This window comes from Dreissena polymorpha, chromosome 3 (assembly GCF_020536995.1).
Source record: "Dreissena polymorpha isolate Duluth1 chromosome 3, UMN_Dpol_1.0, whole genome shotgun sequence".
NCBI lineage: Eukaryota > Metazoa > Mollusca > Bivalvia > Myida > Dreissenidae > Dreissena > Dreissena polymorpha.
In genome coordinates, this window is record NC_068357.1 from 134,542,018 (window position 1) to 134,555,423 (window position 13,406).

General features: G+C 35.7%; 1 protein-coding gene across 1 annotated transcript in view; it reads right to left on the bottom strand.

The window, feature by feature from the left end:
* LOC127871551 (RNA-binding protein RO60-like) overlaps window positions 1-6,248 on the bottom strand; it is a 28,339-nt gene extending 22,091 nt beyond the window's left edge. Inside the window, exons 1-3 of the mRNA XM_052414592.1 lie at window positions 5,942-6,248; window positions 2,701-2,843; window positions 1,255-1,499 (exon numbers count right to left, since the gene is read on the bottom strand). Of these exons, the coding sequence (XP_052270552.1) occupies window positions 1,255-1,499; window positions 2,701-2,843; window positions 5,942-6,010 (457 nt within the window). The 5' untranslated portion in view covers window positions 6,011-6,248. The remainder of the gene's footprint in view (window positions 1-1,254; window positions 1,500-2,700; window positions 2,844-5,941) is intronic.
* Between the last annotated feature and the right edge of the window lie 7,158 nt (window positions 6,249-13,406).

Below are 13,406 nucleotides of genomic sequence, written 5' to 3' on the forward strand. Positions count from 1 at the left end.
AACAAACTGGCTTAAGGCAATAATATTTTTTCATAATAAAATCCCTTGACCCTAACCTTTGAAATGTTGAACGCTAAATTGATAGGCGTCTTACTTTTCTCATGTACCAAACATCATGTTGAAACAAATATCTTTAGACAAGCCCCAATGACCTTGACATTTGACCACTTTAACTCAAAATCAAGAATTGTATTTTTGTTCTTGCAAGTCCAATTTGCATATGTATTATTAAAAGTGTTCTCTCCCTAGATCAGTGATTAAGATCTGCATCAGCAGAATTTGCCAATAAAATTCACAAATCGCAGATTGTTTTTCAAAAATTTAGACAAAAATCCCTATTTAATATTTGTATTGTAAAGGCCGATCATTTTGTTCTTATTCAGGAAATACCATAAACTTATAGGACAATCACTTTGGGGTACATATCATGTGCACCACACCCTGGAGATTCTTGATAATTTAAGAATTCTGAACATCATGTGGTCTGGTACCCATACTCCTTTACTCTGGCAAGTACGACACGTTATATAGTGTCAAGGGCAGGCAACTGCAGATAACAAGTTGAGTTCATGTTTGTTTACATTTGACACTCTATTTGTATACAAAGAGTGGTGTGAACTAATTGCCACCATTTTGATGCTTAAGTTAGGATAATTTGTAGTAGGGTTAACTTGTTCAACATAAACTCTCTTAGATGTAAAGAGAAAGCGAAAAAGCTGAATATCTTCCAGAATACACCACTGGCAGGTACGTTTATTGCATGTTAACGGTGTTGTCAATTTTTCAAAATTCGGATGTCATTTTTTACTGATGTTTTTGTCATCTTTCAACCAAATTTTTAATCAACTATGTTAGATTTATAAGACACTTCCTGCTGTCTGTGAATTAAAGATAAGTTAAGAAATTGAAATATAGATGTTCAGTGACTAATTTTTTAAGGTGTCCTTTCAGAATTTAGAGTTATGTGTTTCCTAATGACAGACACTATTTAACTACAATTTTTTTATGTTTTAGGAGAAACTTGCTTATGAAAATTTTACAATTTAAGACAGCTGCCTAAGTAAACTGACCTGTAATATGAACCACTATTGAAAATAATGCAAAAACAAAAAGGTCTTCAAAAAAAAACCTGACAGACAAACCAATGGACAGGTACAAAGCCATATTCCCCAAAAAGGCGGGGCATAACTAAATCCCTTATAGCCCAATAGATTGGGTCGTTTATTCTGCACTGTTGAAATTACAAATATGTACCAGTAGCTGGTTCCCCTTCTCCCCTGCTCTCCTCCTCACAAAACTTTATAAACATGAACAGATGAGTCGGGATCCGGCATATCTCTGACAAGTAGCTGTATGCTAGCTTCTTTACTTCTTTGTTGTTTGATCGACAACAGATAGCATATGCATACAGCAGGGAATTCTGACGCACATTGCGTCGATTGATGCTTATGTCACGGATCGCTTCCACAGCTTCTCTTCCTCTTCCATCTGAGATTAAACTGCAATTCAGAAGCTTGCACATAAAAGATATACCATTTACAGCAAATTTACAGTTAAATAAAATAACTATTAACAGATACTGACTATGTAAAATAAAGAACAACATAAAGGATATGGTTGCAGTAAACCTCAAACATTGTCTTTGGAATCAAATTAAGGGATCTTGACATGTGTACTATTATTGTTTATTGACTATTTTATGACACACATATATCAACCATTGCAGGCTTTTTCCGCTCCATTTTGGGAATACGCCACACTGGAATTTTTGGAATTTCGTGTCGTGAAAACCCCCATTTTGGGAAAAAAAATATTCGCAAAATTGGCTTAATTGGGAAAAATTATCGCATGTATAATGTTTTTTATATTTCAAAGAAGCTGTTAACTGGTAAATAACGACTATTTTGATAACTTATTATTAAAATGTTACAAAGTATTATGAACATGTGAGATAAGTGCAGGTTTTTTAATCTGAATTTGGGGAAAAGGCCTGGCCTTTTTAGAGGTGAAAAAAATCGTGTGACGCGCCGGATTTTGAGGAAAATAAGGAAAGTCTTAAATAATCATTAACATATTTTACAGTTTTTAAAACAAATTCAAGGCAACAGATAATTTAATTATGCAACACTTTCTATTTTCTACACCGGTTCATGTTAACTTATATATTTTAAGGTAAAAAAAAATAATAATAAATTATTTTTTTTTATTTTTTTTTGGAATTGGGATTTTTTTTTTCAATTGGGGAAAAAAACAACCAGATTTGCATTAGGAAAGGGGCCGAATTTCGGACCCGTGGCATAGGGCGGAAAAAGCCTGCATTGTATAGTCACATACGCACTACAGAAAGATGAGCAGCACAGCCAGACAAAACCTTATTATGGCATGTGGTCCTTTATTTAAGACACAGAACCAACTGTCAAACAGATCAACACAAAACAAATAAACTAAACAAGACACAAATACAATTTTTTTTAGCAAAATTAAATAAAGCAAGGATTAACACCTTGAATGGTAAATAATAGATGTTTTAAAATTAGAAAAAATAATAATAAATACATGATTATGTCACAAGAATGGATGTGAAAGCAGTGATAATTGTAATAATCAATAGGATAGCGAGGGGGTCTAAGGCTGGAGTAACCGACTGTGAACACCATTGTCTCACTCTTAGACTGATAAATTTATTCCTTACACACCTACCGATCGATGCACTGAACATTTCCTCTTTTAAGATCTGTTTCTTTCGCATAATATGTTCCTCCTTCCGTACCCATGATAAGGAACCGCCTGCATCTGTCCATATCATCCATGGTGAATACATAGCCACCGGCATTGTTCATTACCTAAAAGACAGACTGCAGTGAATACATAGCCATCTGCATTGTTCATTACCTAAAAGACAGACTGCAGTGAATACATACACCTGAATTGTTCACTACCTGAAAGACAGACTGGGTTGAATACATAGCCACCTGCATTGTTCACTACCTCAAGGCCCAGTCTCACTATGATGCCAGTGGAGCCTCGGTGCGTGATCCGTGATCTATAGGGATGAACTGGGGCTCTACTGGGATGAACAAGGGCTCCACCGGGGACGAACCAGGGATGACTGGGAACAACCAGGGCTCCACCAGGTAAGTATTAAAATGTTTAATACCTCCGGGATGAACTGGGAGTCACTGGGAAGGACCGGCAACAACCAGCACGGCACCGGAAACAACCGGGACGGCACCGGGAACAACTGGGATGGGGCCGTAGCTCCAAAGGGGCCCATACAGACCCCGGTAGAGCTATGGAAACGCCCCATTTGTTGCCGGTGGTGCCCAGGAGGGCCAAGTTGAATGCCAGCAGAGTTCCGGTAAAACTACGGTACATCGGTAAACCGGCCCTCTGCCGGGACACCACTGGCAATCATCGGGGCTCCGCCTGGGCATTGCAGGCGACGACCCCAATTATACCGGGGTCTAATGCGCCAGTGAGAGCTGGCGGAGTTTCCGTAAACCGGGCTCTGCCAGGACGCTGCTGGCTTTCACCGAGGCTCCACCTGGGCATTACAGGCGACAACCAGGGCACTGCCAGGGCTTCACCGGGATAAAACGTAGCTAGTCCGGGGCTGACCGGGAATCTGCCGGGTTGTTGACCGGCTTCAACTGGGGCGGCACCGGAAAATATGGTGACGGCGTTGAAAATTTTTTGACAAATCATCCCAGTTCTTGTCGGTCAACCAGCGTTAGCAAACCAGGGTGGACCCAGGCTCTTCTGGCAATAGTGAGACTTGGGCTTAAAAGACAAATTTCTTTTGAATCAACAGATTAAGTGACATGTGATGTTCTTATATGATGCAATATGAATGTTATATCTAAATAAACAATTGAAATTTGCTGAAAGTGTGTTTTTTTCACATTAGGCTATGTACCGTAATTGACCTTCTTAAAGTAAAACAGTAAATTTCTCCTCTAAACCGGAATCTTCCCTAATATGGAATTTCCTCTGGACCCGAGGGTGCCTGGTTCCACTGTAGTTATTAAGTATTGGAATTCGGAACAATGACACCCAAGCTTGGAAAGCACTTCAAACAGTCAACCAATCTAAGAGTACCTTGAACATAATGTATAATGCTGGAAAGAGAAATGCTGTAAATTCCACTACCAGAAGAACTGTGATTCTTGTGTGTGGCACAAAGAATTTTAGGTGATTACAAAATGCGATGAGGAATGTATAAAATTAATAAGTAGCTATGATGCAAATTTTTTAAGAAGCCTTTAAAGAATTGTGAAGCAGAACATTTCAGACCACTAATTATAAATACGATACTGGGTATCGTGAAAAAAGACAGTTAAAACTGTATACGCCTTCAACCCTGTTACTCCTGCATTCATATCAACTCTCATTCTTTCATCATGAGAGTCATGCTTTTGATCTTCGAACCAAGCTCTTGCACTTAATAGAACCTTTTCATAATAATCAAAAATTGACATTAGCGCGACGTCAGATGACTCGTAGAATTCCAATACGAGGCTGAAAGGGATTTCATTTCTAATAGTGCCACACAATGTCGCATCAGATTTCAACATAAATGCTTGTTAACATTCTGCGACGAAATGATACAAGATGACATCATCAGATTTAGTAGTAAATACATACTTCTTATTTTGAGTGTCAATATATTTTACAAATTTTCTTGATTAAAGTACTTGTAGTTTTTATTCAATTTATTTGCACAAATTTTGACACTCTTCATTTGTGCATTTTCATAGCGTTGTTTAATTTAATTTAATGCCAAATAATCAATTGTTTCTTTATAATAGATTTGTAAAATATGGCTCACTCAGAGGTCACTGACGCTGGATTGGTCATTGTCGGCTCGGGTACTACTTACATGTACCCCAGGTACTCTTAAGTATACTTAAATGTACCCCGGGTATGGAAAATACACTAACACATACCTGGCCAGTTTAGACTGTACCCGAGTATTATTCCAGCCCAAAATCTGATGTCATAAAACGCGCTACGAAATATGAAACAGAATTCTCTTTTAAAAACATTTCCTCAACATGCTTTTTGAGTAGGAGTTTCGATAATATAATAATATAGAGGCTATTTTACAGAATATTCACATAAATATGAACATATTTATTTTTTTAATAAAAAAATAAAAGCCGACAACAAACGATTTAGCGTTATGATTCCCAGGTATGTGTTAGTAGCTTTATATTTACCGTTTCCGAGGTACATTTAAGTATACTGAAGAGTACCCGGGGTACATTTAAGTAGTACCTGAGCCGACAATGACCAATCGAGCGTCACTGACACAAATTCCACATCACACATCAACACAGTCACCATTAACATGTAGGCCTACTTCATGGGTGTTTACAGGTTATGTATAGACTAATACACAATTAAAGGACTGGCCAGAAAAAGACGTGTATAAAGGGATAAAGAAGGACCAATTATGGTAATTTATGAAGTGTCTCGCTTAATCATGACAAAATCAGGAAATTTCTGTCGTCTTTAATATCTTCTTCTGATACAGCACTCCTTCTAAATAAAAGAATTTTTACCTTCATATATCTCGCTTTGAGAAATTAAAACAATTGGGTCATAAACCATGTTATCAGGAATTTAGTTTTGAATTATTTACGAATTTTGAATATTTACATATTTTGAATTAATTACGAATGTAGGAAGAAAAGAGTGTTTCCCAGGAAGAGAACTCGCAATGAAAAGGAAACTTTACTTTAAACATATTTTATTTCCAAGTAATGACATTGTACAAATATATAGATTTACATTGGTTCATATATACATAATGGCAAAAGGGTTAGACCTGAAGTTCTTCAACATTATCGGGGGTCTTTCCATTGCAATAGTTTTCACATGTTGAAAAGGAAACACTTTGTCAACGCGAAAATACGTGACAAAATACATGATAGCTTACCTGACCCGGTCCATGAATAGCTTGGTACAAAGGTCGACTTTGTGGAACTAAATCTCCCGTCGGCTGCATTTTGCTTTTTATGTTCCTAACAGTAAGTAACTTGATTTAATTTGCGTTTTCCTATACGTGTTATGCGTAAATATTAATAGCAACTGAATGGAATTCCCATTGATCTAAAAATAGAGTCGGCTGTTGGTATACCAAAACATTCAGTCCAATAACATGTTTAAATTTCGTCAGATAAAAACAAGTTCATTTACACCAATGTGGCACGTGCATGTAAAATATTGTAGGAACAAGTACGGCAGCACTGTTGGACATGTGCATGTTAGATATGATTGGTTAGATATGATCGGAACAAGTACGATAGCACCGCATTGACATGTGCATGTTAGATATGATAGGAACAAATTAAGTACAGTAACACCAAAGTGACGTGTTCATGTTAGATATATTGGAACAAGTATGGTAGCACTGATGTGAAATGTGCATGTTAGATACGATAACAAGTACAGTAACATCAATGTGATATGTGCATGTTAGATGTGATAGGAACAAGTATGCTGGTAGCACCAATTTGACATGTGCATGTTTAATATGATTGGAACAAGTATGGTAGCACCAATGTGACATTTTCATGCTAGATACGATAGGAACAAGTACAGTAGCACCAATGTGACAAGTGCATGTTAGATAGGATTGGAACTAGTACAGTAATACCAATGTGGATCGAATGTGCACGTGAGATATGATTGAAACAAATATAGTACATGCAGGTAACACCAATGTGACACTTGCATGTAATATATGATAGGAACAAGTATGGTAGAACCAATGTGACATGTGCATGTTAGATATGATTGGAACAAGTACAGTACCACCAATGTAATATGTGCACGTTAAATAACATAGGAACAAGTACGGTAGCACCGGTGTGACATGTGAAAGTTAGGTACGACAGAAACAAATATGATAGCACTTATGTGAATGTGAATGTTAGATATGATTGGAACAAGTACAGTAACACCAATGTGTCATGTGCATGTTGGGTATATGAGTGGAACAAGTACAGTAACACCTAAGTGACACGTGCATGTTGCGGATATGATTGGAACAAGTACGGTAGCACCGATGTGACATGTGCATGTTAGATATGATCGGAACAAGTACCTTAACACGAATGCGACATGTGCATGTAAGATATGATAGGAACAAGTGCAGTAACACCTAAGTGACATGTGCATGTTGCGGATATGATTGGAACAAGTACGGTAGCACCGATGTGACATGTGCATGTTAGATATGAAAGGAAAAGTACCTTAACACCAATGTGACATGTGCATGTTAGATATGGTAGGATCAAGTGTAGTAACACCAAAGTGGCACGTGCATGTTAGATATAATAGTGTAGCGTAACAGCATATAATGTTAAATAAAATATTACAAATTTAATTACATCAGTAAAGAGAAATAAATTAATTATCCATATAACATATTGTTAATTGATAAATATTATGTTATATAATATAACAAGATGATAGAAATTTAGTTACAGACAATATTAATAACGTGATAGGAATTTAAAAGTAAATTAATTATCATAATTGTATGTCAGAAATTGTCAAGAGATGTGTTAATAATATAACTAAATCATGTATGCATTTCAGAAATTAAATAGATGTTTTAATAATGTAAGAAAAATTAAAAGTTTTTTAACAATAATTTAATATTTATAAATAAAATAACTGTTGTAATTTATGATACATCTTATATCATAATAATAAGGGTTCTATAAAGAAAATATTTGAATGTTAGAAACAATAATAACATAAATGAAGTTTGGAAATTTAATAATAAATCTTTGTTTTATTTTGGCCATGATTATAGGATTTGAAAATTTTTGTTTTTTTAATTAAGATCTCTCGCAAGTAAAAACCAGACATACCTTTACATTCATTGTTAAAGTAGACTAAATCAACAATTTGAAAGGTCAAAAATAAGATACTCTAGACGAATGAATCTGTTACTCAGCGACGTGTATTTAACAAGGTATCCAAGTTGATAAAATAGTCATGAGTACTGCCGCGGGATTTCTAATCTTATTAAATTATCTCTTACATCCATTGAACTATGCGATGAAGACGATTACAATAATACCTTATTATCACCAGACGTACAAAGTACTGCCGCGGAAATCCTAATTTTGTTAAATTATCTCTTACATCCATTGAACTATACGATGAAGACGATTACAATAATACCTTATTATCACCAGAAGTAGTCAAATCGGATGTCTGAAAGGAATATCCGATAAATGGGTAAACACGTGAATAATTTGGCTACACCATTCCCGGGGAGTGTCATTTTGGAACAGTGCTTTAGCGGGCAGCCAATCGGCAAGAAACAAGTTGTAAAGGAACTCTTTGACCAAGCAAATAAGAAATCAACGAGTAGTCAATAAAACGCTTTGACCAATCAAATATGTTATAAGGAATAGTATTATTTTATGTTTGTGTGTATTTCAGTATTAAACGAGATGTTTTATGTAGAAAGGACATTTTGCGGTTATATTAAAAAGAAGACGATTATTGCTTGCTTTCGCGGGCTGGGTCCGTTGCGGGCTTCGCATGTATCGTGTATTTGACAAACATTATGACAACGTTGTGTTGTGTTAATAAGCAGAAATGAAACGTAAAGAAATCAGCATTGGACTCTGTTTACGTTTATTGTGTCACGACGAACTATGCGACAATAGGATCAAGTACAGTAACACCAAAGTGACACGTGCATTTTAGATATTATAGGATCAAGTACAGTAACACCAAAGTGACATGTGCATATAAGATATGATCGGAACAAGTACAGTAGCATCAATGTGACATGTGCATGTTATATATGATTGGAACATGTATGGTAGCAACAATTTGGCACGTGCATTTTATATATAATTGGAACAAGTATGGTAGCACCAATGTGACGTGTGCATGTTACAGTGTTCGACACTAACTATTCTATGTAAGGAGTTCTTTGGACTCTCTTCTTCTGGAATTTAGGAGTCCGATCATACTTCATGTAGTCCAAAAATTATGACACTTTTTATATACCGCATTGTGTGTGTGTGCGTGCGTGCGTGCGCGCGTGCGTGCGTGTGTGTGTGTGTGTGTGATAAGGGGGGGGGGGGGGGGGTAATAACACGTGTTTACCATAAATTGATAACACGTCTTTCATGTTTGGTTTCAGATCGAAGTTCTTAGTGACTGCTGTCCAATATTTGTTGTCATTTGTTATTTAAGATTGCAAAATTATTTAACAAATGCCATTAATATTTAAGTTAATGATTGTAAGTTTAAAAAAAAATTATAATGCATTTACATATATGCTTGTTTTTTTTTATCCTCAAGATTGTTTGTAACAGCCCATTTTTTTCTCCATAATTTTTAACATAATAAAACAAAGCCAACAAACTGCAATAAATCCCCTGACAATATCGATTGCTAGTGGCCACGATGGCATGGGGTTATTTACGCACAACTGATTCGCAGTAGTTCCCATCTTCAGTGCGTTGGGACCGTAAAACGTGCTTTGTGTAAACAATTACGGGTATTGTGATGATTGTTTATATATATTGATTAGACACTGTGTAGCGAAAGCTATTTTTTAGCGCAAGTATCTGAGGAAAAAAACAACGACAATCTTGACCCTTGCGGTTTCAAAGAAGAAGATTTTTGAAGTAATCGATATTAACAACACAAGTCTTATCAATAATTTCATTCCTTGGCTGTGGCAAATTTTTACCTAAGGGGGCATGATTTGAACAACTGTAGCAGAGGACTACTATAAAAACTAAACATGCGAAATAACAAGCCTCTTGGTACTGCTTAATTAAACAAGTAACGCAGGGTCAATTATAACCCAAGAGGGATGGTTTTAACATAGTTGTTACAGGACCAGAATACGCTGTTAAACAACAACTAATTCCCTGCCCTAACTTTTTGAGAGAAAACTTTTTTAAATATGGTTTAGATGGTTTATTAAACAATCAATCCAGAAGGCAAAAAGCCCAAGTGGACAAAGCAAGCATACATGATACAGTCTTTCCAAACACATTTCATGATTATATAAAATAAAGTTATGCAAAGAATTAAAATCGTTTGGTTACAACGATGCATACATGAATTATTATACATTACACTAGAACATAAATTATTATCGAAAGTATACATGTAATTAAATATATCCTAAGTGCGTCAGAGGGTATGAGGGGCTAATTAATTTAATTTAATGCAATATACCAAATATACTGTCATTTACATTTATTAGGTCTCCAAAAGCAAGATGTACTAATAAAAATACTTTGTACTAATCCGGATTAACATAGTCGGTTTAAATATGAATATTTGTATGTTACTAGTACATGTATATATACATAATATGTTTAAGGGTAGTAGAACAGTTTGTGACCAGAATAAAAGGATTATTTATTAATTATTATATCACATTTATATAGCGCCCTTTTCACATTCAAGATGTGCGTTCAAGGGCGCTTTAAATTTTCCCCCTTATCACTGGTACATAAGTCGTCCGTTAACATCTTGGCGCAGTATGCAGCAACGGCACATTGGCTTATTTCTCTCACAGGTACCCATTTATGCAACTGGGTGGAGAGGAGCAGATGTGGGATAAATTTCTTGCTCAAGGAAATTCCAGTGGAATTTTTCCAGGGCGGGATTCGAACCCGGGACCTCTAGATCCCTAAGCCAGCGTCCTACAATTAGACCAATGCCCCCACAATCATACATGCCAAAAACCAAACCTCTTGGCCTTGCGGTTTTAGAGAAGACATTTTTAAAGTGTTTGCTCCAAATATATTAAACAAGAAACCCCCAGAGAACGGCCACTTTTCAACCAAGATGATTATTAAATATTTCATAACACCCACATAAGGAAAATGTCTTAGCCCACTGGTACTGATATTTTTCAGTAGACCTGAACCGTTTTCAAACTCAGCAGATATACAAATGTACCATTAGAAAAAACGTTCTGATAAAGTTTCGAGAGGATTGGGTAAACATGTAACTTCTGAAAAGTTGAGAACATTTTGACAAAGCAACAGAGTTATTGAACGCAGTTTTTGTAATTTACCAAATTGTCATTAAGACCGAATTTTTAAAATATGTTTCGTGAATATTGAGCATAAATATACAGTATTCTCTAGAGTGTTAACAATGTACATTTTGACAACGGACAATGCAGGAACGATGATTAACAATCGGCAAAAAGTAACCACAAAAGCTCACTGTAAGCAAGTTGTGCTCATGTGATCTTATATAGACTCTTGCTAAGTACATGCGTTTAAGCTATGACAGAGCACTGTGAACAGGTTGTTTTGTTTTAATAGAATGGGGTCCTTTGCGTTCCAAGTCGTTTGATTAAAACTCTTAAATGGAATTTCTTTCTTTTTTTGCTAACATTCACTATAAAATTGACAAAGTATTTTCATCATAATAATACAATAATAAGTATACAAAATGCATCTTCTGACAACAAACTTGTTGACCAGACAGGGTTTTACATAGGAAAACAGAAAAATACTTATGTAAGTGCATAGTACAAATGATGGTATTGTTTTTGTTTTCTATATGCTTCCGGCATCACTTAGTTTTGAATGAACACTTCTCACTAACAATAGACCAGATGTCTATAATCTTCCATGTTAAGAAAAACGCTTGCAACTCTCAAACAGTGGTTGAAGTGTGAGGTCATGACTTGGTATAAAAACTACCTTCTGCGGTATGTAGAGGGTGAATATTGAATTATACAATTTAAATGTGACAATAAACAAATGACACTGAAAGTTTTTATATACAGTGATCGAAAATGACTATTCTGAGTAGCAATCTCTGTGCATACATTCTGATTTTACAAAACGAATACATAAACGAAGGGATATTTTTATACTTAACAGATGATTTTGAAGGTGTCCGGCGGACTTACTTGACACAAAAACAAGGAGTCCGAGTCTCATTTCCACGAGTCTCTAACTACCGGACTCCCTTTATTGTCGAACACTGGATTGTTAGATATGATTGCAAGAAGTACCGTAACACCAATGTGACATGTAATATATGATAGGAACAAGATAAATATTGATGCAAAGCATCAAAGGGAGTCGGGAATTAATTTCAGTGTAAAAGGCACTCAATGAAGTTACATGCAACGATTTTTTTCTACTGTAAATATTAATATATTGTCCGATTATTTTAAACAATATAGAAAAAGATAATGGTATAACCATTATCTATGCTTTTGTGTTATAACTCCCAAATAACCATTATCTATGATGTTGTGTTATAACCCCCAATTAACCATTATCTATGATTTTGTGTTGTAACCCCCAAATATTTCATAGTTCATTTTATTTACATTGGTTTCCCTTTTTTTTACTGGCATTCGTGTGCAGTTTTCATTAATGGAAAAGAACTGTGTAGGTTTTAAAAAATCTGCTTCATGTTTTAAGCGTAATTTCATATTTTTCTCAACTTCAAGGGGAGATGATTATGAACTTATTCTTACGTTGCTCATTTACGATAGGGGTTGAGTACTCATTGATGTAAAAACACTGTAAAAGTTTCAATGTGTTTACGAACCCCCCCCCACCCTCTCACACATATATTTCATGGGCATAAGTTAAGACAAAAAGTTAACATAGAACACAAATAAAATAATTTGAGTCTACTGGGGCTCGAACCTTGGACCTCTCACAAGTGAAGCGAGCATGTAACCACTACACTACGGAACCGCTTGAAAAATCATCTTCTAAGATATAAATAAGCTATTAATAGTCGGTTTAAATGTAAACCCGGAAGTTTAAACGCTGGATAGTGAGCGGGGTTAAAGGTCCATACCAAAGGGTCCATACCACTGGCAAGATACGGTTCAGGCCTGCGGCCTTCTATATGTGGTTCTTAAAAAAAACCTGTATGAGGACTTGATAGTAATGAGACTGGGGTGCTGTGATGGTGCTCCTCATTGATAAGCGGCTGCTTACTTCATCTAGACTTATTATTACAATTAATAATACGTGTCGCGCTTCGCGCTCTATAGCGCCTTTATTAGTAATTAGGTGGTTGCTAGGATAGTGGAACAAAGAAGTTTTGTTTTTATACAAAACCAGAAAGTTTCACCACTTCGCGTATATGCCCAGTCCCTGTGATCTTTTATTATTGCCCAGTCCCTGTGATCAGTTATTAATTAAAACAATTAGCTTTGCATTATTGGCTATAAATGTTGTAGTAAATGTAATAGGCACAAATGCAGTACTTATTTACACTAATTTACACACAAAAAATCACCACTATGCAAGATATGCTAACAACAAATTTATATATACATTGATCCGTAAAATAACTTATCCTCCCATAAGCGAAAAAAAACGTATTACATACTAGACATACTTCAGTGCGAC